General features: G+C 48.3%; 1 protein-coding gene across 1 annotated transcript; it reads left to right on the plus strand.

The window, feature by feature from the left end:
* The first annotated feature begins 251 nt into the window (after positions 1-251).
* EIF2B5 (eukaryotic translation initiation factor 2B subunit epsilon) lies at positions 252-25,290 on the plus strand. Its single transcript, XM_073359178.1, has 16 exons — positions 252-504; positions 3,729-3,853; positions 4,747-4,932; positions 5,031-5,208; positions 5,375-5,455; positions 6,241-6,318; positions 7,447-7,759; positions 8,528-8,673; positions 9,041-9,179; positions 9,899-10,000; positions 11,246-11,353; positions 12,359-12,449; positions 13,633-13,756; positions 20,557-20,682; positions 22,302-22,412; positions 23,502-25,290. Exons 1-16 carry the CDS (start codon positions 349-351, stop codon positions 23,565-23,567), a joined length of 2,130 nt encoding a protein of 709 aa, XP_073215279.1. The 5' UTR covers positions 252-348; the 3' UTR covers positions 23,568-25,290.
* The last annotated feature ends 66 nt before the right edge of the window (positions 25,291-25,356 follow it).

Raw genomic sequence — 25,356 nt, forward strand, 5'->3', positions numbered from 1 at the left:
AAGCAGCCAGCACGGCCATGGCCAAGGCAGCCCCAGCTGGGCTGGGCTGGAGGCTTCCACACAGCCAGGAGGAGCAGCCATGCGAACAGCAGCGCCCACTCACTCCAGGCGCTGCCCGCACACCTCCAGGGCCCAGGAGGCCTGCCCACGTGGTGCCCCTAGGGCACGTGCGCAGCCTGCCTGAGGGGCACCCAGCCAGAACACGCGCATGCGTGTCAGGAGTCCCCCTTCGCATTCTGCGCGGGGCGGTGTGTCCTCGCCGAGGCGCCGTCTCCTTCCGGAATCCGAACTCGGGGCAGCCCGGAAGCGGACGCGGCTGAGGGGCCGCGTGCGTGCCTGAGGAGACGGATGATGGCGGCCCGGGGCTCTGGGAGGCGGGGAGCCGGGTCTGGAGGGGCCCGGGGGCCGGACCCGCAGGAGGAGCCGCCACCCCCGCTGCAGGCCGTGCTGGTCGCGGACAGCTTCAATCGCCGCTTCTTCCCCGTCTCTAAGGACCGGCCCCGGGTGAGACAGACCGGCCGGGACCCCTTCCCGCCGCAGCCGGAGAGACCGGGGCCGGCCGGGACCCCTTCCCGCCGCAGCCGGAGACTCCAGACCTACCTCCCCGACGGAGAATCCGGGACCCTTCCCCCGCCCCGCCCCGCCCGAGAGACCGACTGGGACCTCCCCCCAGCTGGAGAGACCGGCCCCCTCCCCTCTCCCGCCCCGGTGGAAGGGCAAATCGGCTGCTGCTGCCCCTCCTAAGACCAGAGGGAAGGCAGAATTCCCCATCCCCTCCCGGGATCTAGCCCACATTTCAGCTCTGATTTCTCTTCCAACTCTGCTGCCTCAGCCAGCTTGATCCTGTGGGGAAAATCCTCCCGAACCCCCCAAAAGCTGCAGAGGAAGGCGACCCCCCCCCCGCCCCGGAGAGCCCCAGGGAACTGCAGGGGATCAGAGGGCAGGACTCGTGGGTTCTGTTCCTGGCGCTTTCCTTGCTTTGCTGTGGAACCTGGGCCAACCCAAGCCTTCTGCAATCCAAGCCTCAACTGCCCTGTCTGTAAAATGGGGGGTAATTGTACTGATATACCCAGGGGGAAGGATAGGGAGTATCCCTAAAGGTCTTTGACAACAATTTGAGAGATACCTGTTTGTGGTATTCTCTGGGAACAGCATGTGATGGGGGGGAGATACTGATTTGTTATATGCAAGTATAAAGCGCCCACTATTCTCCAATCTGGTTGTTTCTTAGGCCTTCTCTATGCTGGCAATTTATAGCGCTGCAACTTTCTTGCTCGGGGGGTGAACACCCCTCCCTCCCCCCCCCAGCGCAGCAAGTTTCAGCGCTGTACAGCGCCAGTGTAGACAGTGGACCAGCACCTGGAGCTGCGCTCCCAGCTCTGGTAGCTATGCCCCTCATGAGGGTGGGTTTTTTAGAACCCTTTCTCCCAGCGCTGCGGCCACACAAGCCACATTAAAGCGCTGCCATTGTAGATTACGTACCTTACGTACCTTAATTCAATAGAATATGTTTCCGGAACACTCATTCTGCATCTCTGATAGCAATCTAACTGGCTTTGCTAGAAGAACAAGAAATTGGTAGTTTACCAGCGAAGGACTAATTGCCACTGTGAGTTAATAAAATAGCTAAATAAAGAGATGTTGCATCATGTGCTGAAAGTGTCCAGGCTCATACACAGTTCTGGAGAGGCCCTGCTATGCAAAGCATGCTATTACCATCTCCCATTTGATCTTCCTGGTGGAGTGACAGGTCTTGGAGGTGAAAGCTGCCATGACATCTTCCAACAAGAAAGTATTTGTTAGAGTCCCTTTGGAACCTATGGGAGACAATTTTAGTTGATTGAAGTTTAGTTTATTAAAAAGAAGACTGAGAGGTGTCTTGATTAAGCATATAAGCACATTCACAGGGCTCTTTCATCTAGAGAAGAGAAGCAGAACAAGAACCAATGTCTGGAAGTTGAAGCTAGAGAAATAAAAATGAGAAATAAGGCACACATTAACAGTGAGGGTGATAAACTATTCGAACAAACTGCCAAGGGAGCTGGTGGCTTCTCCATCTCTTGATGTCTTAAAATCAAGACTGGATCCCTTTTTAGAAGACATGCTTTAGCCATACACAAGTCATTGGGGTCAATACAGGAGTGACTGGATTAAATTTATCTTGCTTTATATTTGGTGAATCTGTGAATTTCTTTTTAAATCCTTACTTAGGGATTTTAGTATATTAAGAAGCAAAGTACCCAAATACAGCAAGAAACTGCTTGAGAGGAAAGAGACCTGTAGAGCACACACTGATGTATAATATCTTGTAAGATCAGTTTATGATGAATGGAAGAGGCTTTCAAATGAGGCAATCTAACGGGAGTCCAGTGGTTAATGTGACTGATGTCATGTTGTGCCCCCTTTTTCCAGATCAAAAAGCACACCTTTCAACTCTGAAAGAGAAAGGAGAGTGATGGGGGTGAAGGATTTCACTGCATTAATTTCTGAACTGTTGAAAGGAGAGTGGGTGAAGAATGACAAACTCAGCTCTGAAACTATTTTGAATAGTCTTATTTGTATTACAGTAGCATGCTGAGGCCTCAGTTATAGCACAATTCCCATTGTGCTGAGTACTGTACAAATTTAAAACAAAATATTCCCTGCCCCAAAGCTCTTACAGTCTTAACTACAGACAAGACATGACAGGTTGGTAGAACACAATGTGGAGAGGGAGAAGACAAGGGTGACAGTAATAGCTAATACATACAACATGTTCGAAGTGCACAATTTGGAGGGAATATTTTCAAATGCAATAACAGCAGCTGTTTGTTTTCTTATCTTGTGCTGCCTCTCCTGGGTGTGAATGAAAGATAGTGCTTCATTTGAGGGAACTACATTGCCAATAAATGTTCCTGTAGCCCTCTTGCAGTCTAGACCCTGGGGAATTATAGTAAGTCATAAATAGGGGGAGTGTGTGAAAAGATTTTGACTCTACATAGCGTATACATACCAGCTATTTCTGCGGGAATGTTTTGGGTTTTTTTCACCCCCACAATGAGGAAAAATAAACCAGAAATCCAAACTACAACAGTTATAACACTGGGGACTAGAGAGCATTATGGTTGTTTGCTTTGCATTTGCTAGTGATGATATAGGAACTGCAGCTGCCTTTCTCACGGGAGGGACAAATGCCTTTGTGGTAAATGAGGAAGAGGCTAAGCCACTGCCCAGAGCAGCAACAATGTTTCCCATGAAATCATCAGCAAATGAAAGAAGAGAGTACTTTAATTGCCCAAATCTTAAGGCTCTGGTGCTATAGGAGACAGCAGTACCTCAGTTGGGGTTGAACAGTTATCCTCTTTCATTTTAATCTCACTGTCAGAAAAAGATGCTTTTTGAAAATGATGGATACAAAACAATTGATAAGTGATCCTTCAGTTTTAAATTACCTTCAAGAAAACACTTGACTCTCCAGTTGATGGAATGTATTGACATTACCTGCATAAGTGTTCTGTGGTTTTTTAAAAAAAAAAAAAATTGTTTTTTTAAATTTTGTTCTGAAGACCATTGTTCCTGTGGCTTCATCTCTCATGTCTGGCATTTTTTTTCTAATGGTTAGAGCATGAGACAAGGAGTCGTGACCGTATTACTCCAACACGGCTGAGTCGTCTTTCCTGCAGCTGGCTTGTCGCTGACCTTGTTTGGTGTACAGTGTTGGTTCAGCTAACTCTGTCCTGTTTCCCTAGGTTCTCCTTCCTCTGGCAAACGTGGCCATGATTGACTACACCCTGGAGTTCCTAACTGCAACTGGAGTGGAAGAAACCTTTGTCTTCTGCTGCTGGAAGTCTGCTGAGATAAAGGAGCATTTACAGTAAGGAACACCTCATCTTCCTTTGAGGCTCACTGTAAAGGAATGTTTTCCAAGGTCTTATATCACAGTGACCCCTTTGGCTAATGAAAGCTGGATGCTACTCCCATTATTGTCCCGAGGAGATAATTTGAGCAATGTCTCTTTAGCAGCTTCTGCTGGTCCTGGGAGCATACTTGTTGCATGTCCTTATTCACCAGCTGTTGCTAATAGCTGAGAATACAGCAGGGTAAATAACATGTGAAGAGAGAACATTTCTTCCATTGGAGAGCAGGATGTGGGTAGCAGTGTAAGTGGGCTATATCTCTCTGAGGACTGCATACATGAAGGTCTTGACTGTCTTCTTTTTTCGTATTTAAAGGCAGAACTTTCCTGGTTAGATATTTAATAACACTGTATACCTGATGGTCCTTAAACTACTGGCTTTCACTGAGGAGTCATGGCCTTGCTCTGTAACACTTTTAAGTGCACTTAGCAGGCTGGGGTCAACTCTCTGCTACACAATGTTCTTAGCTTCCATAATCTGTAGGCTTGTGTGCTAAAGAGGAGTATACAGCTTCATCTCTTCCCTGTTTCAGCTGTTGCCTACAGGTTAAAATTCTTCTCTTTGATTTTGCATAAATGCTTCGTGTCTTTCCCCTTCTTTTACGAATCTCTACACAAGATCTTGCCCACAAGAAAGTCATTGTCCTCTAAGCTATCGTCTCAGAGCATTACCCTCTTTTGTCTGTGCTACAGAAATAACTATGGTTAAATGTAACAGTGGGCCAGCCATCATAACATGGTTGCTTCTTATACGTGTGGACAGACAACCCCTCACACTGGAGCACCATATTCTAGCCTAAGGTAGAAGATCATCCTTTTCATTCCTTCTGGCCTGTTTTCTTCCCCTCCAGTAAGTCCAAATGGTGCCGCTGCACCTCTCCCAACAAGGTGCGCATTGTGACCTCAGACCTGTACCGCTCTCTTGGTGATGTGCTAAGGGACGTCGATGCCAAGTCCCTAGTCCGCTCTGATTTCCTCCTCGTCTCTGGAGATGTGGTGTCCAACATCAATGTTTCCACAGCTCTGGAGGAGCACAGGTGGGTGACTGGAGAGAAGGCGCACCGGCCTGGCTTGTTCAAGCTCGTTGGTGTCACTTTTTCAGAGGCATTGTTTAAACTCTTCCTTTCCTGTTTAGGATGCGCCGTAAGCTGGACAAGAACGTGTCTGTGATGACGATGATTTTCAAAGAGTCCTCACCAGGTCACCGTGCTAGGTGCCAGGAGGATGACATCATCCTTGCTATGGACAGCACTACGAACCGTGTCCTGCACTACCAAAGAACCCAGGAGCTGAAGCGCTTTCGCTTTCCCATGGTACATGCAGTGTGTGTGGCTGGCCGTGACTTGTGGAGTGTTCTCCAGATTTCCAACCAATTGAAGTGCATTCTTAGTATGTTGTCCTCAGCTGGTGCAGAGGTGTTCTGGATTGACTCCCACATGAGAAGCACTCAAGCTGTACTGTGTTCTCTTCTCTTTCCAGAGCTTGTTCCAGAGCAATATTGAGACGGTTGAGGTGCGCCATGACTTGCTGGACTGCCATATCAGCATCTGCTCCCCACAGGTGAGTTGCTGTAGTTCTGGAGGGCTGAAGTGTTCTGAGTAGCTGGTTTAGTGCTGCTCACATGGTAGAAGCACACTGCATTGTTACAGCATAGAGTGGATTCCAGAGCCCCGGTCCCATTCTTTGCTACTTTGCATGCATGGAGCATGTCATGGACACAGAAAGTATGATACTTTCTTGGGCTGCCCCAGCACTCTCAGCGTCTGGTGTCTGTTGCTGAGGAAACAGGTCCAAAAGGAAGCGCCTCTGTGTGTGTCCATGTCTGAGATGAATGGAGGAACTAGTCCAAGATTAAACAAGGTGAAAAGTAACTGATCTTGCTGAGCTTGTTACAGGCTGCAATAGCAGAGATGGCATCTCTGGGGGCAGGGGACCAAGTGAAGTGTCAGTTCTTGCTGGCTGGTACCTTGTTGGTAATAATGTTCAGGGTGTTCCCTGCTATGTCCTAGATTCAGTAACTGTTCTTCCACTGTCAGGAGGAGAACTGATCTTCAGTCTTTCATGCTAAGCAAAATTACAAAGTTAGACTGGGCCAACCAGCTGGAATTAATATCCCACCCCTTCTGAAAGCCAGACTCTACTAATGTTCACTATGGAAGGGGATATGGGAAGCCCCAGCACCTCCCATGGAAGAGATTGAGCCTTTCTCATGCCAGTAGGAGAAGGACAAGAGCAGTGTCTTTTTGTGTTGTACTTTCCTGAGCTCCCTGGGAGTGGCTGGTCGGGGTTAATAACTGGGCTGTCCTGGCAATGTCCTCTGAGTTTTGCCCTCACATTGTCTCCAGGTGGCTGAGTTGTTCACAGATAACTTTGATTATCAGACTCGGGATGACTTTGTGCGTGGCCTGCTGGTGAATGAGGAGGTAAGGAGGGGTATTGCGGGAGACCCACTTCTGTCTGACCCGAGAGGGGCCTTTGGCTTATCCCTTATCTTTTCAGTGGGTGGCTGGGACCTTTTTGTGTGCTGTCTGGGATGAGGTGTTTCCATGTCAGTGCAGCTAGTTGTGCGTGCTGGGCTGTAACATGTTCTAAGTTGTGATAGGCACTGGAAGTTCTTGGGGAGCTGGGAACAGTTCTCTGTTAAACTAGGAACTAGATCTCCTGCGATTCACAACAGCACCTGCTCTCAGCTCCTGGTTTAGCTTGTATGCGGAAGGAAATATGAAGGCTTGGTCTTGTTAAATTAGAAACTGACACAGCCTTTACTGCTTCACCAACATGGTGCCATGTTTTACATTATGCTCTTCAGAGCAAGGACTGTCTCCTGAGTTTGGCACCACCCATCACAGTGGGCCTGTGATCCTGTTTGGGGCCTTTGGACACTGCCATAATACAAATAACGATAACAAAACTTTATTGCTCTTGACCTTTCTTCTTTCCAGACTTACTGTTTGGTTGAATTTCAGCAATTATAGGGGATCTGAAAGTCCTGGCTAGAGATAGGCGTCATGTCAGCAGATGTGTGCTAGCTGCCTCCACGGAGCTCTGCTGATGCCCCTGGGTCTTGACTTGAAGACCACCCTTGTTTTCCCATTCCACCACCTCCCATATAGCTCTGCCAATGTCCCTCATCCCGACCTGAAGCATCTCCTTGTATACCAGTCCTCGCTAATCATATTGGTTCTGTAGTGGGTGTCTTTGGAAACAAATGAGCAGGCTTGTGCAAATGAGATGCCTTCCTAAAGCCACTGGGGTGATAGTGACTGTGGCTTGTAATGCATTTGGGAGGCTGGAGTTTGGGAGTACTTGGGATGTGATTTAGGTCACTGGGGTCTGAGTGTGTCATGGAAGCAATGCCCTTCGTGTCTGAAAAGGCTGGTTAGTGAATATGGTAGCAGAGACGTCTTTATGGAAGCAAGAGTGCAAAGAAGAGGGGTGGGTTGTGGAGGGAAAGTGTGTGGGTGACATTTAACATGGCATAGAACCCTGCTAAGGTGCAGGGAGCCTTCCTCTGCAAAGAATCCCTTGACACGCTTCTGTCTGTTTCCCAGGTCCTGGGGAACCAGATCCATATGCATGTGACAGCAGAGGAGTATGGTGCCCGTGTGTCCAACCTGCTGATGTACGAGGCTGTGTGTTCCGATATCATCCGGCGCTGGGTTTATCCTATGACTCCAGAGATGAACTTCACTGATGATGAGACACAGAGCTATACCCATTCCAAGCACAACATCTACCGAGGGGCAGAGGTGAGCCTGGGCCACGGCAGCGTGCTGGACGAGAACGTCCTCATTGGGCAGGGGACGGTCATTGGCAGCAACTGCTCCATTACCAACAGTGTCGTCGGTCAAAACTGCAAAATAGGTGAGTGCCATAAATGGGAGGTGTGGGGAGGAGAAGCCTGATGTTGTTTGGAATTATAGTGAATTCAGTTCTGATCGAAGGTACTTTTTGTGGGAGGAGAGGAGTGGAGGCAGTGGGTGAAATGGGATTATTAGGGAAACCAAAGTGGAAGGAGGGGAGTTACAAATAGTTAAGCTAGTATATATTGTACAGTTTTTGAGTGTTTAATTTTTAAAGAGGTCCAGGCCTGCGTGGTGGGAGCTAATGCCACAGCAGGGAGTATAGTGAGGAGTGCAAGCTAAGTGAGAGGGAGGGCACTTGGCACGCAGGAAAAAGAAAGAGGGGTCGTGTACATATGTTAAGACAATAACTTACTGGGCTTGTCTCAGACCAGTATTCTAGAGATGAAAATCTCTGTATCCCATGCTCGTCCCCATGAACCTCCTAGTGTCCCAGCTTCATGGCCTTGAATACAGCTCCGCTGGTCTCATTTTTCCCTGGTTTGCTGAATTACTGTAGGTGGGAGGCCTGTTGGTACTGCAGATTTGCTGAATCTCTACAGAAACCTTAACTCAGTTTATTTTCCCTGGCTTAGCCTAAGGAGTGGCTGCTGAAATCTGAGGCTGGCTCTGCCATGACGTCTAACCTTCACTGAGCCACAAGGGTACCCTCTAGTTCTGGAGCTAATGGGTTGGATACTCTCTGGTGCATTCAGCATTGGGAAAGTGCTAGCCCGGGGTGAGAGCTGTGATCTGCCCTGCTCAGCATCTTTGTGGTGGCGTTTAATAGGGGATGAAGTTATCCTGGATGGAGCATTCCTCTGGAATGGTGTCCACATAGCAGACCGCGTGGAGATCTGGCAGTCTATTGTCTGCGATGAGGCTGAAGTGAAGGAGAAGGTCAAATTAAATCCTCACTGCGTCCTGACTTCCCAGGTGAGTTGCAAGGTTCTCCACATGCCCTTGGAGAGCTATTAGACTTGCTCATTGAATGTATGAAACTGAGAGGACCTGGCCAGCAGCTAGATTGAGGGGTGCTCCAGGCCTTTTTTTCTGGTTGGGGCATAGGCTACTGCCTTCACCTTGTCCCTTCTGCAAGGAGTTTGTTTTATTTAGCAGGCTACATGCCCAGGCACCGCTAATATTTCCAAATATGTTTCAATGTTAAGCAGTTCCAGGAGAGACTCTTTGAGGCAGCCCTCGGCTCCTGGGGGCGGGGGGGGACAGGAGGGGAATGAGAGGTGGCAGTGGAGGGAGCTGTGCTTCTGTTCCTTATAGAAATGTGTACGTCCTTTATTTTTAGGTGGTGGTGGGTCCTAAAATCAGCCTCCCTGCGGGCACAGTGATCTCACTGCACTCACCAGATGAGGAGGAGGAGGACGACGATGAGTTCAGTGATGATTCTGGAGTGAACAAGGAGGAGAACAAAGTGAAGCTGAAAGGTGCATGAGCTTTTGTTGAGCACTTGGGTCCTGTCTTTTGTGGGGCTTCATCCTCTGGGACCAGCCCGTGGTCCCAATTTGCTGAAATGCAAAGCTGGTTGCAAAAGTCTTATGTTAAACTTGGCATCTGTGCCCATTTAGTGGGGAAAGGGGGATATCCAGTATACCAAGCTAATAGTCAAGTCAAATAACAGGTGACTACCTGCCCTCTCTAGCATCCAACCTCCTGTTTCATCATAAAGATCTGTGGACGCTTGTCTTGGGGTAGGAGCTCTCTATAGATGACAGGCTACAGCTTGAACAGTTACTCAATTCAGGACAGATGCCAAGACATCTGGCCCTCATTTCTCTTCCACTGCACCCCAGGGAGTACCTGGATCTTAATCCTCCTCCCCCATGGGATATTGGTTCTGTCAGTCCCCACTTGTGTAGGATTCAGTGTGAGAGTCAGTGTGTCGAGCCAGCCAGGCCATGCTGCTATAGGGCGAGATGAAAGAACAGTATGGTCGTCTTCTACTGGGCTAGGTTAATGAGAGCAGCACCCTGTATTCATGGATGGGAGACCCAGCCCTCCCCCCGTGGGTTAAGTATTTGGGACGCAGCTTGGTGCAGGTCATTCTGACCCTACCCTCAGTCCCCCACTAGAGGCCAATCCATTTCAGGTTGGTTGGCTGTCCCAGTGTGCTTCCTTCCTTCTAAACGCCATCTTCTTCTTTCAGGTTATAATAAAGCAGAGGTGGGGTCAGAGGGCAGAGGTTACCTCTGGAAAGCAGATGATGAGAATGAAGCGGATGAGGAAGAACAGAGACAGAGTCTTTGGGGTGAGGAAAGGTTTGATGTAGACTGCTGGGAGTGGAAACGCATGTACACAATTTCAGCGAGTTGCTGAGTGGGACATTAATAACGGGCAGGGATCATCTTTTTGTTCTGTGTTTGTGCGGCGCCTAGCACAGGCAGGTCCTGGTCCATCACAGGGGATCCAAGATGCTGTAGTAATACAAATAATAATTAGTATCTAAGGTCATCGAAGGTGATGTGTTGAACCAGGCTGAGGAAGTCTCCCCAAATAAAGTGGTGTGAAGTCCATTACTGAGATGTCAAAACTCAGATTAGACAAAACCCTGGAGAAGAGGGAGTGGGGGGAACAACCTTGGGTTAGAAATCTGACATTTCAGCTGAATGGGGAAATCCCATCCCTCTTGGAGCCCTTGTTTCAGACTGCCTCCAGACGCAGGCAGATGTCACTCCCCCAGTTCTGCTAAGGACATGTTTGGAAAACTTCCTTCCCAGCCATAAAGGCTAGATACATTTTATTGAAGAGAAGAAAAAAAAAAAAAGGGCAGCTGAGATTCTGGAGCACAATTCCACAACAGGGATGGATCTCGTGGCAAATTCCATCGCTGCCAAACAGCGAAGTCCGTGGCGTCTCAGTTATAGGTGTGGGATTGGGTGGCATGAAGTCTCCCATTGAGCTCCATGTAGAGTACGGTGTATATGGATGCACTGTGTTGACCAAACGCTCCTCTTTGCTCTTTGAATGATGGTCGCGGATCTTGCCTCTTCTGCTCCAGCCTTTTGTCTCACAATAACAAACTTCAAACCTGTGTCTAAATGGTGAAGGGAGCCCATTACATTCCAGGCACCAAGCTGCTGCTGTCACCCCTCGGGATGGGGGAGGCATGTATGTTATCATCATTTTCCACCAGAACTGCTCAGCTCAGAGGCTGCATCTGTTTTTCTGCAAGGTTCCAGCTCAAGTGAGAGTCCGTCCCATGCTGCTGGCATTGCTTGCCTTGCAACGAGTGAGCAGTTTGGCTGGGAGGGATGCTTTTGCTTTAATCACTGACCTGTGCTGCCTGATTCTAGGGATCTAGCAAAGCCCAGTCAAGTTAGTGGCAGGACCCACTCAATGGTTGTGGATGTCTGGATCTGTAAGTAGCAAATCCCATACAAGGATAGCTTGTTCAAACCTGCCTGGATTCCAGCTTTGTCAGTTGGGGAATTACTGCAGCTCCTCTGCTTTCGGGGTTCCCACTTAAAAGGTTACATTTTCCTGTGTTTATCAGGCCCCACCTTGAATCTAGAGGAAGAGAGTGAGACAGAGAGTGACCTGAGCCTGGGCTCTGAGCAACCAGACAGTCGGACTGTTTCTCCTCAGCTGGATGACGTGAAAGGTGAGAGGCCTGGGCCTAGAGGGAATTCTGTGAGGGGCAGGGAAGGGCCCTGACCTTGTGGGTAGTGGGGTGAGCCCTGTGCTGTGGTAACGGTGTGCACTGAAAGTTCCTGCCTTGCTCCATCTCACGCCTCCCTCTTCAGAGAGGCCCCCAATCTTCCTGGCCAGCATTTCTCTTGTTCCTGTTATAGTTATTTGATATTCTCTTCCGTGCCGTTGGCTGGTTAGTATATGCACAGGGGGCCCAGGTGGGAAGGTTGAGAAGGACTTTCGCTCTTCCTGACCAAAGGTTGTTTGAGGCTGTCTTTGTCAGAGACTGTTCCCTTTCCATAGCAGCTTATTGTGGTAATTCTCCCCCTGCTGCACATCCAAGAAGCCACAAGATGTGTTAGTACTTGTCAACATGGGAAAGTTTTACTGGTATAGTTAAGCCAATGTAGTTACACTGGAATTACGCCCCATGTGGCACTCTTCGTTTGGTATGAGTGCTTTTTCAGTTTAGCCTATGTGACTTGGAAAGAGTTTGTTGTTCTGGTATGAGTGGCTATTTTTCAGTTTAAGTGCATCCACTTAGGGAGTTATGCCAGTCTTGCCACATGAGTTTAAAGTCCCCCCTAGCTTATACCAGTATAACTTTCCACGTAGATGAGCCCTTAGGTCATGGAATAGCCTGTCAAGGGAGTTGTAGAAGCCCTGTTGCCTGAATCGTTTAAAACAGGTCTGCATACAACCCTGGAGAACACGTGGTGCAGTAGGAGACAGTCCTGTACTGGTGCCTAAGGATGAAATTGGTGGGATCTGGCAGGTCTTTACTTTTACTCGTACTCTGCAGTTACTTACAGGTGGAATAACTGTGGGCATGTGTTGGGTTATGGAGGGGAATGAGGAGCTGTTTAGTAGGCTTGTCCCTGCTCCTGTCATGGGGCTGGTTTCTCTGAAGTGAGAGGTGCTGTATGCTGGACTTCTTCCTCTCCTATCTAATGGCCTATTCTTTCATTGGTGACAGTTTTCCAGAATGAGGTTCTGGGTACCTTGCAGAGGGGTGAAGAGGAGAACATCTCCTGTGATAATCTGGTCTTGGAAATCAACTCTCTCAAGTAAGTGCTCCACCTGGGACTGCAGTGCCTGACTCTGAAGTGTCTTTTGTCTAATGAGCATGATGCTAAGAGGTTTGAAAGGGAACCATGTGACTAGCCCATGTGGCGATCAGTATCCAGTTAGTTTCTTCAGCAGTGGGGCTTAAGAGCTAGTGATGACTGAAGATAGTGACATGAGGCGATGAAGAGAGTGCTCTCGCTCCATAACCTCCCCAGCTAGCGTTAGCTGTTGTTCCATGAGCTCTTGGTCTAGGGACTGAATATCCATTGGGTGCCTATGAAGGGAATGGGAGGACACCAGTCCTTTTAGAGCTAAGCCACACGTTAGTTTACCCAGGGTGTTGCTGCTTTCCATACATTGCAACGTTCAACCAGCAAGTCCAGAGCCAAGAATCTGTGTGTGGTGTGGCATTTCCATCTTATTTACACAACAGCTCATGGGTTTTAGCCTTCGTGATATTCTGGTCTGCTCTTGTTAGCATCTCCACTGCTAACATGCTTAGGTAACCTCAGCTTGTCCATGCTTTAGAATTCACCTTCCACTGTCTGCTGTCACTGAGAATAATTAGGCAGAACAAACCCGCTGGGCCTCATTAAAGTCTTCTCTCTACTGGGAGCAGACTATAAACTAGAGACACAGACAAACCAATTGACTTTTTCCTGAGCACAGATGGCAGTGGACCTGGTTTGTCTCCCAGGTCTGTGTAGGGGTGATGAAAGTAATGCTTATCTCACATTGAAAGCTATCAAATTGGTGAGGGTTGGAGCGCAGGGTCTAACTGGGTGTGTTCTACCTACCACTTCTCAAGTACAAGTCTGTTTCTCTTGTTTTCCCCATCATATTCCTGCATCATACCAGTAAATGTGAGTGTGCTGTCCCTGTCCAGGCAGCATGTTACATTCTGAAACTTGGTCTTTAGGAATGTGGTCTTTCATGAGACCCATTGCAATGCAGGTGTGTTTCTGACTGCATGTGTACACTAAACATGTTGTTTTTTTTAAAAAAAGACTTGGGCCCAGGGCTTGGAAGTTAAAATTGAATTGAATTCTTAGAAGTTCCTGTCCTGCAATAGAAGAAAAGACTTCAGTGGTTTGCCATGGCTGGAGGCAGGATGCCAGATTGCACAGATTTATGGTTGTAGAAGGTGTGTCAGTCTGACAACCCCTCCCCTTTCCCTTACAGATATGCCTATAACATTGGCCTGAAGGAGGTGATGCAGGTGCTCAGTAAGGTGGTCATGGAGTTCCCATTGCAGCAGCTCGGCACAGAGTTAGACCCCCAACACTACTGTGTAATGCTGATACCTGTGAGTATACCTCCCCACTCCTTTCAGTTTGCATATATTTTCTGTTATTGACTGTGACATGGTGTTTTAGAGAGAGGAGCCCTGGTCCCTGCCCCTGAGTTAAATCAGACTAATGTCAGGCACTATTACAGGAACAACAGATGGATGTTCCCCTTTGTGCTGAGCACCATACTTGAACATGAACCTTAGAAGAGGGCTGGGGATGGGATGGAGAGTTATGCACTTGGCAGTCTCTTGGTTTTTGCACTGGACACACCCTTCTAGTAAAGTGGCATTGGAGTGTGGGGTTCAGAAGTGGGATCTGAAGGAGCTGGGAGGCTGCATGGCCTGCGGAAGCAGGGAGAACATTCCCAGTGTACACAACAGCATGGCAGTAAGTGGGGCAGGCACTTGTGGGAGAAGGACTCAATAGCGCACAGGGCTTCAGTTTGTGCCAGCAGGCAAGATACAGGTCGGTTCAGAATGGTACAATCTTGAAAGTGAAGACAGAGAAATAAAGAGCCTGAGAAAGTACATTTTGGTGAGGCTGGAGGGACATGAGAGTCAAGAAAGCCAGAGAGCAGGAGGCTTCAGCAGCAGCTAAAAGATAGGGGAATGGAAAATTAAGACTACTTCTTATCTGTTCTTTCTTGGGACTTCTCTCCTGGTGCATAGGAGTGGGTCTGGGTCCTCCAGCCACCTGCTGGCTGTAGGATCATTGAGCCTAGGGACTGGCCTGTCGGGAATTCAAGGAACTTGCTGGCTCATGAGCCTCCCTTGATTCTCCTAAAGCAGTAAAATTATCAACAATGTTAACTCCACTTGACAAAGCTCAGCTGGGTGTCTGGCTTGGAAGAGACTTTTTTGTTTAAGTAGCATATGCTGCTTTCTGTCTCCTGTGCGTGAGGACTGGAAATATTATCCCTTCCTTAGAGAATAGATCCAAAAGAGGCACAGTCCTATTGGTCAGTCACCAGGAGTACTACTTGCCTGCAGTACAGATCTAATACTGGTAACTTTTCCAGTGTCCACTGCAGAGACAGAGGCAGGACCTGGCTGCCTCTGAGTAAGATGCAGGGCACTGCTTCACCCCTAGAAAGGCCCTGGGTGTATGTGGCTGTGTAAAAGGGGCAGCCATGTTACCTGCTGACCCTCAGTGAGAGCTTGTTCCAGGACCTCTGGTCTCAGTTTGGAGGAGGTGGACAGGTTCCCGCTTTTTCTGCTGTGGCCTCTGATGCGTGTGTGTGTTGGACTGAGTGACCCTTTAGTGCTTGCAATGATGCATGTTTTAGAAGAAGCAAGTCTGGCTCCTAGTTGCAAAGGGTTGATTTGGATTGTTCTGCCTCTTGTGGGATATGGGCAGCAACAGTGGGCAGCTCCTGTGTTTTCTGTTGGGCAGTGTGATTGTGTGGGGTGGGGAGGGTGGGGGAAAAGACATTTCCCCAGATGGATCCAGACATGTGACTTAGTTCAGTTTTGGGAGATGCCTTCTGTTGGAAATGTGCAGCAGTTGAACAATTCAGTTCATACTAATTCAGTTCTCCTTATAAGGTTTAATTGAAAATGTACCATTCCTCGTGGCCAGAAGGTACCCTAACGAAAGTGGAGTACTGGGGCGCACACTGGAGCAGATGCTAGACTCTCCTTGTATGTGGAAAGCAACACAACTGGAGAGTTGGATGCCTGAAGTCTGCTGCTGTTTGGGATCCTAGTTTGAATAAGATACAGCGCCGCTCCTTGCTAGATCCTGCAGTGAGCTGCTGGTCCAGCAAGTGAGAGACATGGAAGCGTCACGGCAGCATCCTGTCAGAGGAGCTGGTGGACGAGAATGGGGCTGAGCCCATGGTTTTTCCATTAGCTTTGCAATGAGGGAAAATGATCAGAAAACCACGATGATGATTGTTTGTAGTACAGTAGCGCCTTAAGTTGTGAAGCTGCAACATCAGGACCACTCTACCCTTGTGCACTATTACAGATATTGTCATGTGAGCCAATCGTCATTGATATAATATACAAATCATCCTACTTGTATTTCCCACGCTATCTCCTCTCCTCCCCCCTGCTGGATGCTTGAAGTCACAAAGACCCGAACGTGTTCCGTCGTAGTAAACTTTGGTTTCAGAGTAACAGCCGTGTTAGTCTGTATTCGCAAAAAGAAAAGGAGTACTTGTGGCACCTTAGAAACTAACCAATTTATTTGAGCATAAGCTTTCGTGAGCTACAGCTCACTTGATCAGATGCATCCGATGAAGTGAGCTGTAGCTCACGAAAGCTTATGCTCAAATAAATTGAGGTGCCACAAGTACTCCTTTTCTTTTTGTAGTAAACTTTGCCACCAGCAGAGGAGATGGAATGTGGCACTCCGGAGCCATTCAGTGTTGCCTTATGCCTTGGGAATTGCTCTGGGTGCTCTGTATTCACAGCCTTTGCAGGCTTGGAAACTTGCCCAGGGTCCCCTGTGTGGCTGTCATGCTGCCTGGAGGGGCTCAGGAGTGAGAATACAAAGCTCAGGGCAGACTGCTAAGAAGCAGGGCACAAACCCCAAACTGGTTGTGAGTTCAAAATACTTCGATTTCACCAATCAAGTAACAAGTGTAAACTCCTCAGGCACTATACGGCCTTAACATGGAGTCTCAGACAGTCACCTTGGGCATTCCACTCTATCTTGCCACCCAGGCAAGATGGACTCTGTGATGGATGGTCACTTTACACCAAAAATTACAAAATATTCAGGTTACTCCCAATCCTAAAGGACCAGTCACTACCACAGGTCAATTTGCATTTTTAGATCTCTGACCAAAGACTTGTAGCCAATCCTGTAATAAACTAACTAAAGGTTTATTAACTAGGAAAAATAAATGACTCTTATTTACAAGGTTAAAGCAAGTAATCATCCACACACGAGTTAGTCGGTTTTCAAAAGGTAACAGCAACTTCTATAGTAAGCAGACTCTCTGTATCCTTTAGGGCAGGGGTTCTCAACCTTTCTCTTTCTGAGTCGTCGTCCCCCATCCCGTTCCCTCCCCCCCCCCCCCCCCGGCCAAACCATGCTATAAAAACTCCATGGCTCGGCTATACCACGGCAACTGGTTTTCTGTATGTAAAAGCCATGGCCAGTGTCAGGGGGTAGCAAGCAGGGCAGTTGCCTAGGGCCCCACGCCAAAGGGAGCACCGCAAAACTAAGTTACTCTGGCTTGGGCTTCAGTCCCGGGTGGTGGGGCTCGGTGCCCAGGCCACAGTCCTGTGTGATGGGGCTTCGGCTTTCTGCCCTGGGCTCTAGCAAGTCTAATGCAAGCCATGCTTGGCAGACCCCTTGAAACCTGCTCAGGGAGCCCCAGGGGGCTCTGGACCCCTGGTTGAGAACCACTGCTTTAGGGCTAATCCAGGCAAAACAGCTGGGGATTCCTTGCATATGCTTAGAAATCCTTGCCCCTCAAAGTTCAAGCAGCAAAGGAATAATACATTTGGCTCAACAGGTATTTTTATTCCCTTCCCCCAGCATTCAGGCTGTGATGGGATGAGGGATTGGGCACTTACCCTCTTCAGGGCTGTGGGGGAAAGTCTTTGTTCCACAATGGCCCATTTGGATTCAGTAGTCCTTCCTGATAGGCAGGAGACAACGTCTTCTGTAGGAATCCAGCATTTTGCATTAGGTGAAGTTTTTTTTCCTGTTTGGTAAGTTACGTAGTTTCAGAACAAACATTTTACAATTATAAAACAAACACTTAAGTATTACCTTGTAGCATGGGATATAGAGATTATAAGTGAGATTAATGTATGTGGCAACATACAAGCATTTCATAAAGTCTAAACGCTCTACACATTGAAATAAGTCCAATACCTGTCTTAACAATCCTACACACAGGTGAGCCAGACTGATTTCCTGCTCTGCATTTGTCAGTGTTCAGTGAGGCCTAAAGGGCCTTGGCATGAACTGGCACCTGGTCTGCCAGTGTCACAGTGACAATGAAGAGGTCTGAGCTTTCCAGCTGGCAAAGGTGCTTCCTCCCAGGAGTTGATGGGAGAAGTGAGTATTGATTAGCCAGGAATATGGCTGTGGGAGGTCTTTGCCCAAAGCTCCTGAGAAATCCCTATTGCTGCTGTGTCATCTCCACTCAGTGGGCAGACCCATTCATTCTCTGAGGGAGCTGCTATCCCTGGAGCATGGTAAAAGAGTGCGTGTATCTCCATGGGCATGCAGGGGAACTTAGCCATTGGTTTCTCTCTTTTTAAATTAACCCTTGTAAAAAGAAACTGAACTCACTGACTTATTTCAGAGTAACAGCCGTGTTAGTCTGTATTCGCAAAAAGAAAAGGAGTAATTGTGGCACCTTAGAGACTAACCAATTTATTTGAGCATAAGCTTTCGTGAGCTACAGCTCACTTCATCGGATGCATACTGTGGAAAGTGTAGAAGATCTTTTTATACACACAAAGCATGAAAAAATACCTCCCCCCCACCCCACTCTCCTGCTGGTAATAGCTTATCTAAAGTGATCACTCTCCTTACAATGTGTATGATAATCAAGTTGGGCCATTTCCAGCACAAATCCAGGTTTTCTCTCCCTCCCCCCCCACCAAACCCACTCTCCTGTTGGTAATAGCTTATCTAAAGTGATCACTCTCCTTACAATGTGTATGATAATCAAGCACAAATCCAGGGTTTAACAAGAATGTCTGAGGGGGTGGGTAGGAAAAAACAAGGGGAAATAGGCTACCTTGCACAATGACTTAGCCACTCCCAGTCTCTATTCAAGCCTAAATTAATAGTATCCAATTTGCAAATGAATTCCAATTCTGCAGTTTCTCGATGGAGTCTGGATTTGAAGTTTTTTTGTTGTAATATCGCAACTTTCATGTCTGTGATTGCGTGACCAGAGAGATTGAAGTGTTCTCCGACTGGTTCATGAATGTTATAATTCTTGACATCTGATTTGTGTCCATTTATTCTTTTACGTAGAGACTGTCCAGTTTGACCAATGTACATGGCAGAGGGGCCTTGCTGGCACATACACATTGTAAGGAGAGTGGTCACTTTAGATAAGCTATTACCAGCAGGAGAGTGGGGTGGGAGGAGGTGTTTTTTCATGCTTTGTGTGTATAAAAAGATCTTCTACACTTTCCACAGTATGCATCCGATGAAGTGAGCTGTAGCTCACGAAAGCTCATGCTCAAATAAATTGGTTAGTCTCTAAGGTGCCACAAGTCCTCCTTTTCTTTTCACTGACATAAACATCCTGCTTCCCACAGCATGTTAATGGGAGCTGCACACCCTGGCTCATCACACTATCAATCAGGCAACTTCGTGTTCAGTTGTTCTCTTATTCTAGTGCTATAAATCATTGGTTCTCAACGAGGGGTCTGTGAGCTGGTTTCTGGGGGCTGCGGGGCCCTGCAGCAGAAGCCTGCGCCCTGGCACCCCCGTGCGGCTGAAACTGGGAGTGGAGCCACGGAGAGCCCCAGCTCCCCCTTTGGGGCTGAAGCCAGAGCTGTGGGGTTGGAGCCCGAAGCTGTGGCACAACTATGGGACTGAAGCCCCAAGGGCCCACTCCACCTGCCTGGTGGCAGAAGTCTGGAGCTCCCCTGCCTGCCACTGAGCCCTGGAGTTTTTATAGCATGTTGTGGGGGGCCTCGGAAGGAAAAAGCTTGAAAACCCCTGCTGTAAAAGATCTTGTGGTTTGGGATCAGGATGCGCACCTCCTGCATTGCCCTCGAGTTTTCCTCCCCAAGCCCAGACCCCCATTAGGCAGCATCCACTTTCCCGTTTCTCAGCTAGAAATGCAGCACAAAATCACTACGCGAAAGGTTTAATGAAAAATAAACCTTGGGGAGGGATCAGCCAGTAATGTGACAGCTTCCTGCTTCTCATCTCTCCTCCCCTTTACCTGTAACAGATTCTAGTAGCTGCTGCAGTGTCCTACGAAGCTTCCAGACAAACACAAGCAAATGGAGACTGAGCCTTTGGGAATATCTCTTATGGTGCATTTGTTCTGGAGGCAGCCCATTTTGCTGTGTCTGTCTGGGCTCAGCTAAAGGGGACGGACAGTGCAGGGTACAGTTACTAAGGCTGTGTCTACAGTAGCACTTTCATTGGTAAAACTTTTGTCACTCAAGAGTGTGAAAAAACACCACCCTGACCGACATAAGTTACACCGACAGATGTGTCAGTGTGGACAGCGCTGGGTCTCCTGCCGACATAGCACTGCTGCTCGTTGATTGAATGATGCCGACGAGGGAGCTCTCTCCCGTCAGCACAGAGCAGCTACCCAGGAGACCGTACAGCGGCGCTGCTGTAAGATCTCTAGTGTAGACATAACTTAAGTCTTTGCTCTGTTTTTAAGAGTTACTCCTTTTCAGTTAGACCTTCTCTAGCTGCTCTGCGGAGTGATCATGTCCCAGTCTCAGTGATGTACCTCTGTTCGCCATTGTCTGCTGTGAAGTGACATCCTTTGAGTTCCCTGCTCCCATGAACTCATTTGTGATACCTAGCACTCTATCTATAGCTCCTAAAGCACTTCAGCAAGATAGTTACACGTCATCTTCATGCTACAGACAGGAAAACACAGACACACAAGTGGCCTTGTCACCTCGTAGTCCTGTGCTATAACCCCAGCTGCCCCCTTAACATCACTCAGCTCTTGGGGAAGGTGTTGTGTATGTAATTAGGTGGTCTGAGTGATGAGCGAGTGGCTTTCTACAGTGCTTTGCTTCCCCAGACCAGTCTGTTCCCACTGAGGAACTGCATTGAACATGCACATTATCTGTGTTTAAAGGTCTCATAATCCAAGAGCATTTGTTCTTTACCCTAATTCCTCCTGCAGCTGTTGAAGAACTGGTCCCCGGTGTTTAAGAACTACATAAAGCGGGCATCAGATCACTTGGATGCCTTATCTGCCATTGAGGAGTTCTTCCTGGAACATGATGGCCTCCACACATCCATAGCCAAAGTAAGTTCCTCACAGCAGCAAGGACTTCTTCTTCCACTAGCTCAGTGGTGAATTGTGGTTTGTTGGTGCCATCAGCTTGTCATCTATCAGGAAAGGAAAGCTAGTGTGTCTGTTGGGAAGGGTGGGTGAAAGAACATCTATGAACATGATTAAAATCTCTCCTCTGCATCTGTCCAGGCCTCTGAGCCCTGCTATGGAGGATACTGGTTGACATGAAATCTGGAGCTGCTATCTAGCAGCTATCTAACCCAGAGGGACCCCTTCCATGGTGCTGTAGTGGAGGAGAAGCCAGTTTCACACTCTGAAGGCACCCAAACCCACCACCTTGGACCCAAAAGCGATGGGGTATAAAATGGCTTTTGTCACACTTAAAGATGGGAGATAGGCAAGGCTGGAAAGAGGGTGGGATTTCCTATTCAGGCTGAACTGGGTGGAAATCAATGAACAAAATGAAGGTGGTGTGTGGCTGATCTGCTTTTCCACTGTAGGTGTCAGTCTTGGAAAGTGTTAAACCCACGTCTCACACACACACGCGCTCCCTCTGTGTTAATGGATTATTTCTGCCATCTAAAATTGCAGCTAAACTCCCCAATTAGAAATCTTTCCGTGAATAGTTCCTCTGCAAGTGCCTGCACAGCATTACACCCGTCACTTCAAGAAGAGAGCTGTCCTGAAAACCCGCCTACACCTTGGTTCCCCAATAAGGAGGAATCTTATCTCATGGTACCAGTGCCTCTGCCTCATGGCATGAGCACTTAGCCTGGACTGATGCCAAAAGCCTTCAGCTCAGTAAGCCAACATGTCCTTGAATGACAGAGATTGTTTGGCATGTATCCATTGTTCTAGCCTGGCTTTCCCTGGTGGCCAGGAGTTGAAATGACACTTCATTACTGGACCTGGCACATGTAGCCCAGCTTTTATCAGTCCTCTGCTGTGAGGAGACTGACTGCAAAGTGTCTCATCAGGCCGCGCACAGAGGGGTGATGAGGTCCCCCCAAGCGAGAGTGCATTAGCATCCTCCTCTCATCATGGTGTCCAGCAAGAGCTTGATTCTACAAATGTTCAATTGCATTTGACGCCCACTATAAGGCACTGTTTAGCAAAGGCCATGTGGGGTTGAGTTGCAGATGTGACGACCAGAGTTAGGACTGGCTGGTTAGGACAACCAGAGTTAGTGCTCTTCCCTACTGCAGCTGCCAGAATTATGTGCATCTGGATCTGCGGACACAAGGGGTTCCTGAAAGATCCCTTTCGGTGGTTGTTGTTAGTGTACTTTACCAAGGAGCGGAAGATGACTTTGTGGAGCCCCCTTGGGGTCCTTCGTTGCTTTCAACTCCTAAATACCCCTCCCTGCATCCTTGGAGTTGAAAGCCGTGAGGGGAGCTGTGATTTGGACCTTGGGTGCATCAGAGCTACCTCACTTCAGGGGCTCAGTGTCAGCAGGGAAAGTGTTGGTATTGGGGACAATAAAAGCACAATGATATACACCCTGTTCTCGCCCACTGAGGCTTGCGGTGGGCGTCCCAGATTGTCATACACAGCCTTTGGCTATTAAGTGAACCAGTCCCAGAAGAACTGCCTGTTCTGTTGCCCCATTTATGGTTTTCTGATTGGTCCAGGTGCTGATGACCTTTTACCAGCTGGAAATCCTGGCAGAGGAGATGATTCTCTTCTGGTTTTCTCAGCGGGATGCATCTGATAAGGGCAGGCAGCTTCGTAAAAACCAGCAGGTAAGTTCGAGTCCTGGAGGGATTCACTAGCAGCTGCAGTCAGCCTTGGGGCAGGGGTGGTTCTGGTAAAGCTGGGTTCTCAGCAGGGCAGGTAATGAAACACACAATGCATTGGCTTACAGCAGCTCAGCCTGGCTTTCTGCCATGTTCTTCTGCGGTAACCAGAGTGTTCTGGTTGGGGTGAAGGATGAGGAAGTGGGAGAGGGAGATGTTTACTGACAGGTGTTCGAGAACCTGCTGGGAGCACCCTATGCTCTGAGTAATGAAGAAGCCTCTCTAAGCTAGGCAACTACTTGAAATGGGCTTCACGGAAATGAACTATCACTCCTTACATGTTTCCTTTGAAGCTGCTGTACCTGGCTCTCTCTCCTCATCCATTTGCGTGGTTCGCTGAGCACTGGCTCTGCTGAGCGGCTTGATATCAGAATAGCTCTTCTATAACTGGCTTGTGCTGCAACAAGCATAAAGCTCCTCTCCATCAGTAGGAACTCTGTACCTGGATGTGGCCAAGCCCAGTTCCAAAGCCTTTCCCACAAACAGTACAGAAGGAAAACCCTCTTTGAGGAAAAGACCAGATCTGCTTAGTTTAGAGCCCACATGAAGTCAACTCTCTTTACAAAAACCTGTCCGTGCCTGGAGCTGCTTATTTAAACAGGGTTCAGAAGGCAAAATGAGCAAAGTACATACCCTCAGCAGCCCGTCAGGGAGTAGGTTTCTCCTAGCAGCAGCTTTCCTTGCACTGCCCCTCTTATGGGCTTGAAAATTAGGTGGAGCTGTCATGCCTCCTTCTCATGAGCCCTTGATGGAACAACTCTGGGTCCAAACTTCCCTTCTCCCAAGCAGACTTTGCCTCTTTTTATTAGGGTTTTGGGGGTACCTTGGCCATGAGGCCTCCTTTGGGGGTTCCAAAGAGTCTGTACTGCCCACACCACCTGGATTTAAGTGTCCATTTTTATGTCTGTTTTCCTTGTTCCTCGGCCCCCCCATCTAATGTGGAGGTGGTCAAATGCCAAGAAACTGCAGTTGTCTCATTAAAGTAGGTGTTTTCAGGGGTTTATTTTTCCTCATTACATTTCATTGTCCCTGCAGCTTCAAAAGTTCATCCAGTGGCTGAAGGAGGCGGAAGAAGAGTCGTCCGAGGGCGACCAAGACTGACCTGGCCCCCTGCCATGAGAAGAGGCACTCCTGCCGCCCTTAGAGGAGGAGGGAGGGATCTCTTACTGGCCAGGCTTTGCCTGGCAAGGGGGGCAGAGCAAGAGCAATGTCAGTGCAGGGGGCGTAGGTGTGGGACCTGAAATCCAAGTGACTGACAATCCCAGCATTAATTGTTGTGTATTCCCAGCCCCGGAAATGGCATCTTACGCGGGATAGTCACAGCACAGCATGAGACCCACAAGGGAAAAGCAGGACACCAATGTCCAAGATCCTTCTGTGCCCTGTCTGTGATGTATTATAAGCTATCCGTTGGGAGGGAGCCACTCACTCCTAATGTAGAGGTGACAGGCAAATACGTACGAATTCCATGTAAATCTAACTCTTGGGGTTTGAACCATTTCTGGTTTGTGTAAATGTGGTCATATGGCCTGGTTATTGGGAGTTACTGACGTTCCTGGAGCTGTAAAGAATGGACAATTCATTCCCACTCGTGGAGAGCCCCTTCTGAAGGGACACTGGCAGGGCAGGTGGACAGACATGGCTTAGTGATCTAAGCACAGGGTTGGGCCTCAGGAACTCCTTTGGCAGGGGAAAGCACAGTTGTCAGAGGAAGCCCAAGGCATTTGGCAGCCTGGAATGAAAAGAGGCACTTGTGCTGTCTTTCGAGGAGGGAGAACCTCTTACCATCAGGCACACCTGGCTAGTTAAAATCTTGGGTCTGACATGGACTTGCACTGTGATCATAGCAAAACCATGTAACCTTTCTGCGTCTTTCCCTTTCTGTAAAGTGGGGCTAATACTCACTCTCCTACCTCACGGAGGGCTAGCTAATAACAGAAACACACTTAGTGAATAAAGTACTGTATAGAGGATTATGCCCCAGATATGACCTACCTTCTCTGTCACCCTAGTTGCTGGCTCTTTGGGTGAGGTTTTATTTTAACTTGTAAAAGGGAACAAGATGCCTGACTCTTGTTAAGGCCCCTGGTTCAGGGATTTGCATGGTTCTGAGCATGCAAGCTGTGACACCAGATGTTCTCTCATCCTGCTTCCCATGCTAGCGACAGACACACTAGCTCAAACCAGGTGTTTTATTTATTTATTTATTTTTTAAAAGCTAGCTTTGCTTTTCTCCTTTGGGGGAAAAATCTATGGGTCAGCAATTGCAGGGTAATGCATGGGTATGCAGCAGGAGTGAATGTGTCCTTTCCATCCATCCCTCTACTGCATCCTCCTCCATGCAGGTAATAGAGCCCTCGGGAGCAGCATTCTTGTAAATGTCATTGTGCCACTTCCCGCCCCTGTTCTCCCCCAAGAATGGAGCAGATCAGCTGACCCTTAATAGGTAGGTCATATGTTAAGCATGCTGACCATGCCACTGTCCTTTTAGGAGGGATCTGGAATAAATTCTGTGAGGGGAATACATTGAAGCTGCCCACTCAAGGTTTTTTTGGATGATGCCACATATTCTAAATGAGGGGACATTGATCTGTGCGGGAGGGCGGGTCAGAAAATGCTGCCTCTTAAAGATGGATGTTGGGAAGGGGGCAAACTTGAGAACTCACAGGGTCAGTTGCCAGGACTGTGCATGAAGGCCCTCGGCTTCTGGCATCACGGAACCCAGTCTTGTAAATGTTGGGGAAAATAGCTGATATATGAACTTTCTATATCTGCCAATATTTAATTCAGGGAGTGATTAAAAACATCCTGGTGTAAACAATGACCTCTCTCCTCTGTTTACTTTGAACAGATGTCTCTGATCATGGCACAAGCCTGAGCAGGGCTCATA

Source organism: Lepidochelys kempii, chromosome 9 (assembly GCF_965140265.1).
Source record: "Lepidochelys kempii isolate rLepKem1 chromosome 9, rLepKem1.hap2, whole genome shotgun sequence".
NCBI classification, from domain to species: Eukaryota; Metazoa; Chordata; order Testudines; family Cheloniidae; genus Lepidochelys; species Lepidochelys kempii.

Bases quoted from the DNA above. Each gene is read 5' to 3' on its own strand.
- EIF2B5 (XM_073359178.1), top strand. From the start codon at position 349: ATGATGGCGGCCCGGGGCTCTGGGAGGCGGGGAGCCGGGTCTGGAGGG. The intron at 8,674-9,040 runs GTGAGTTGCAAG...CTTTATTTTTAG, and splicing joins ACTGCGTCCTGACTTCCCAG to GTGGTGGTGGGTCCTAAAAT. The intron at 11,354-12,358 runs GTGAGAGGCCTG...CATTGGTGACAG, and splicing joins TCAGCTGGATGACGTGAAAG to TTTTCCAGAATGAGGTTCTG.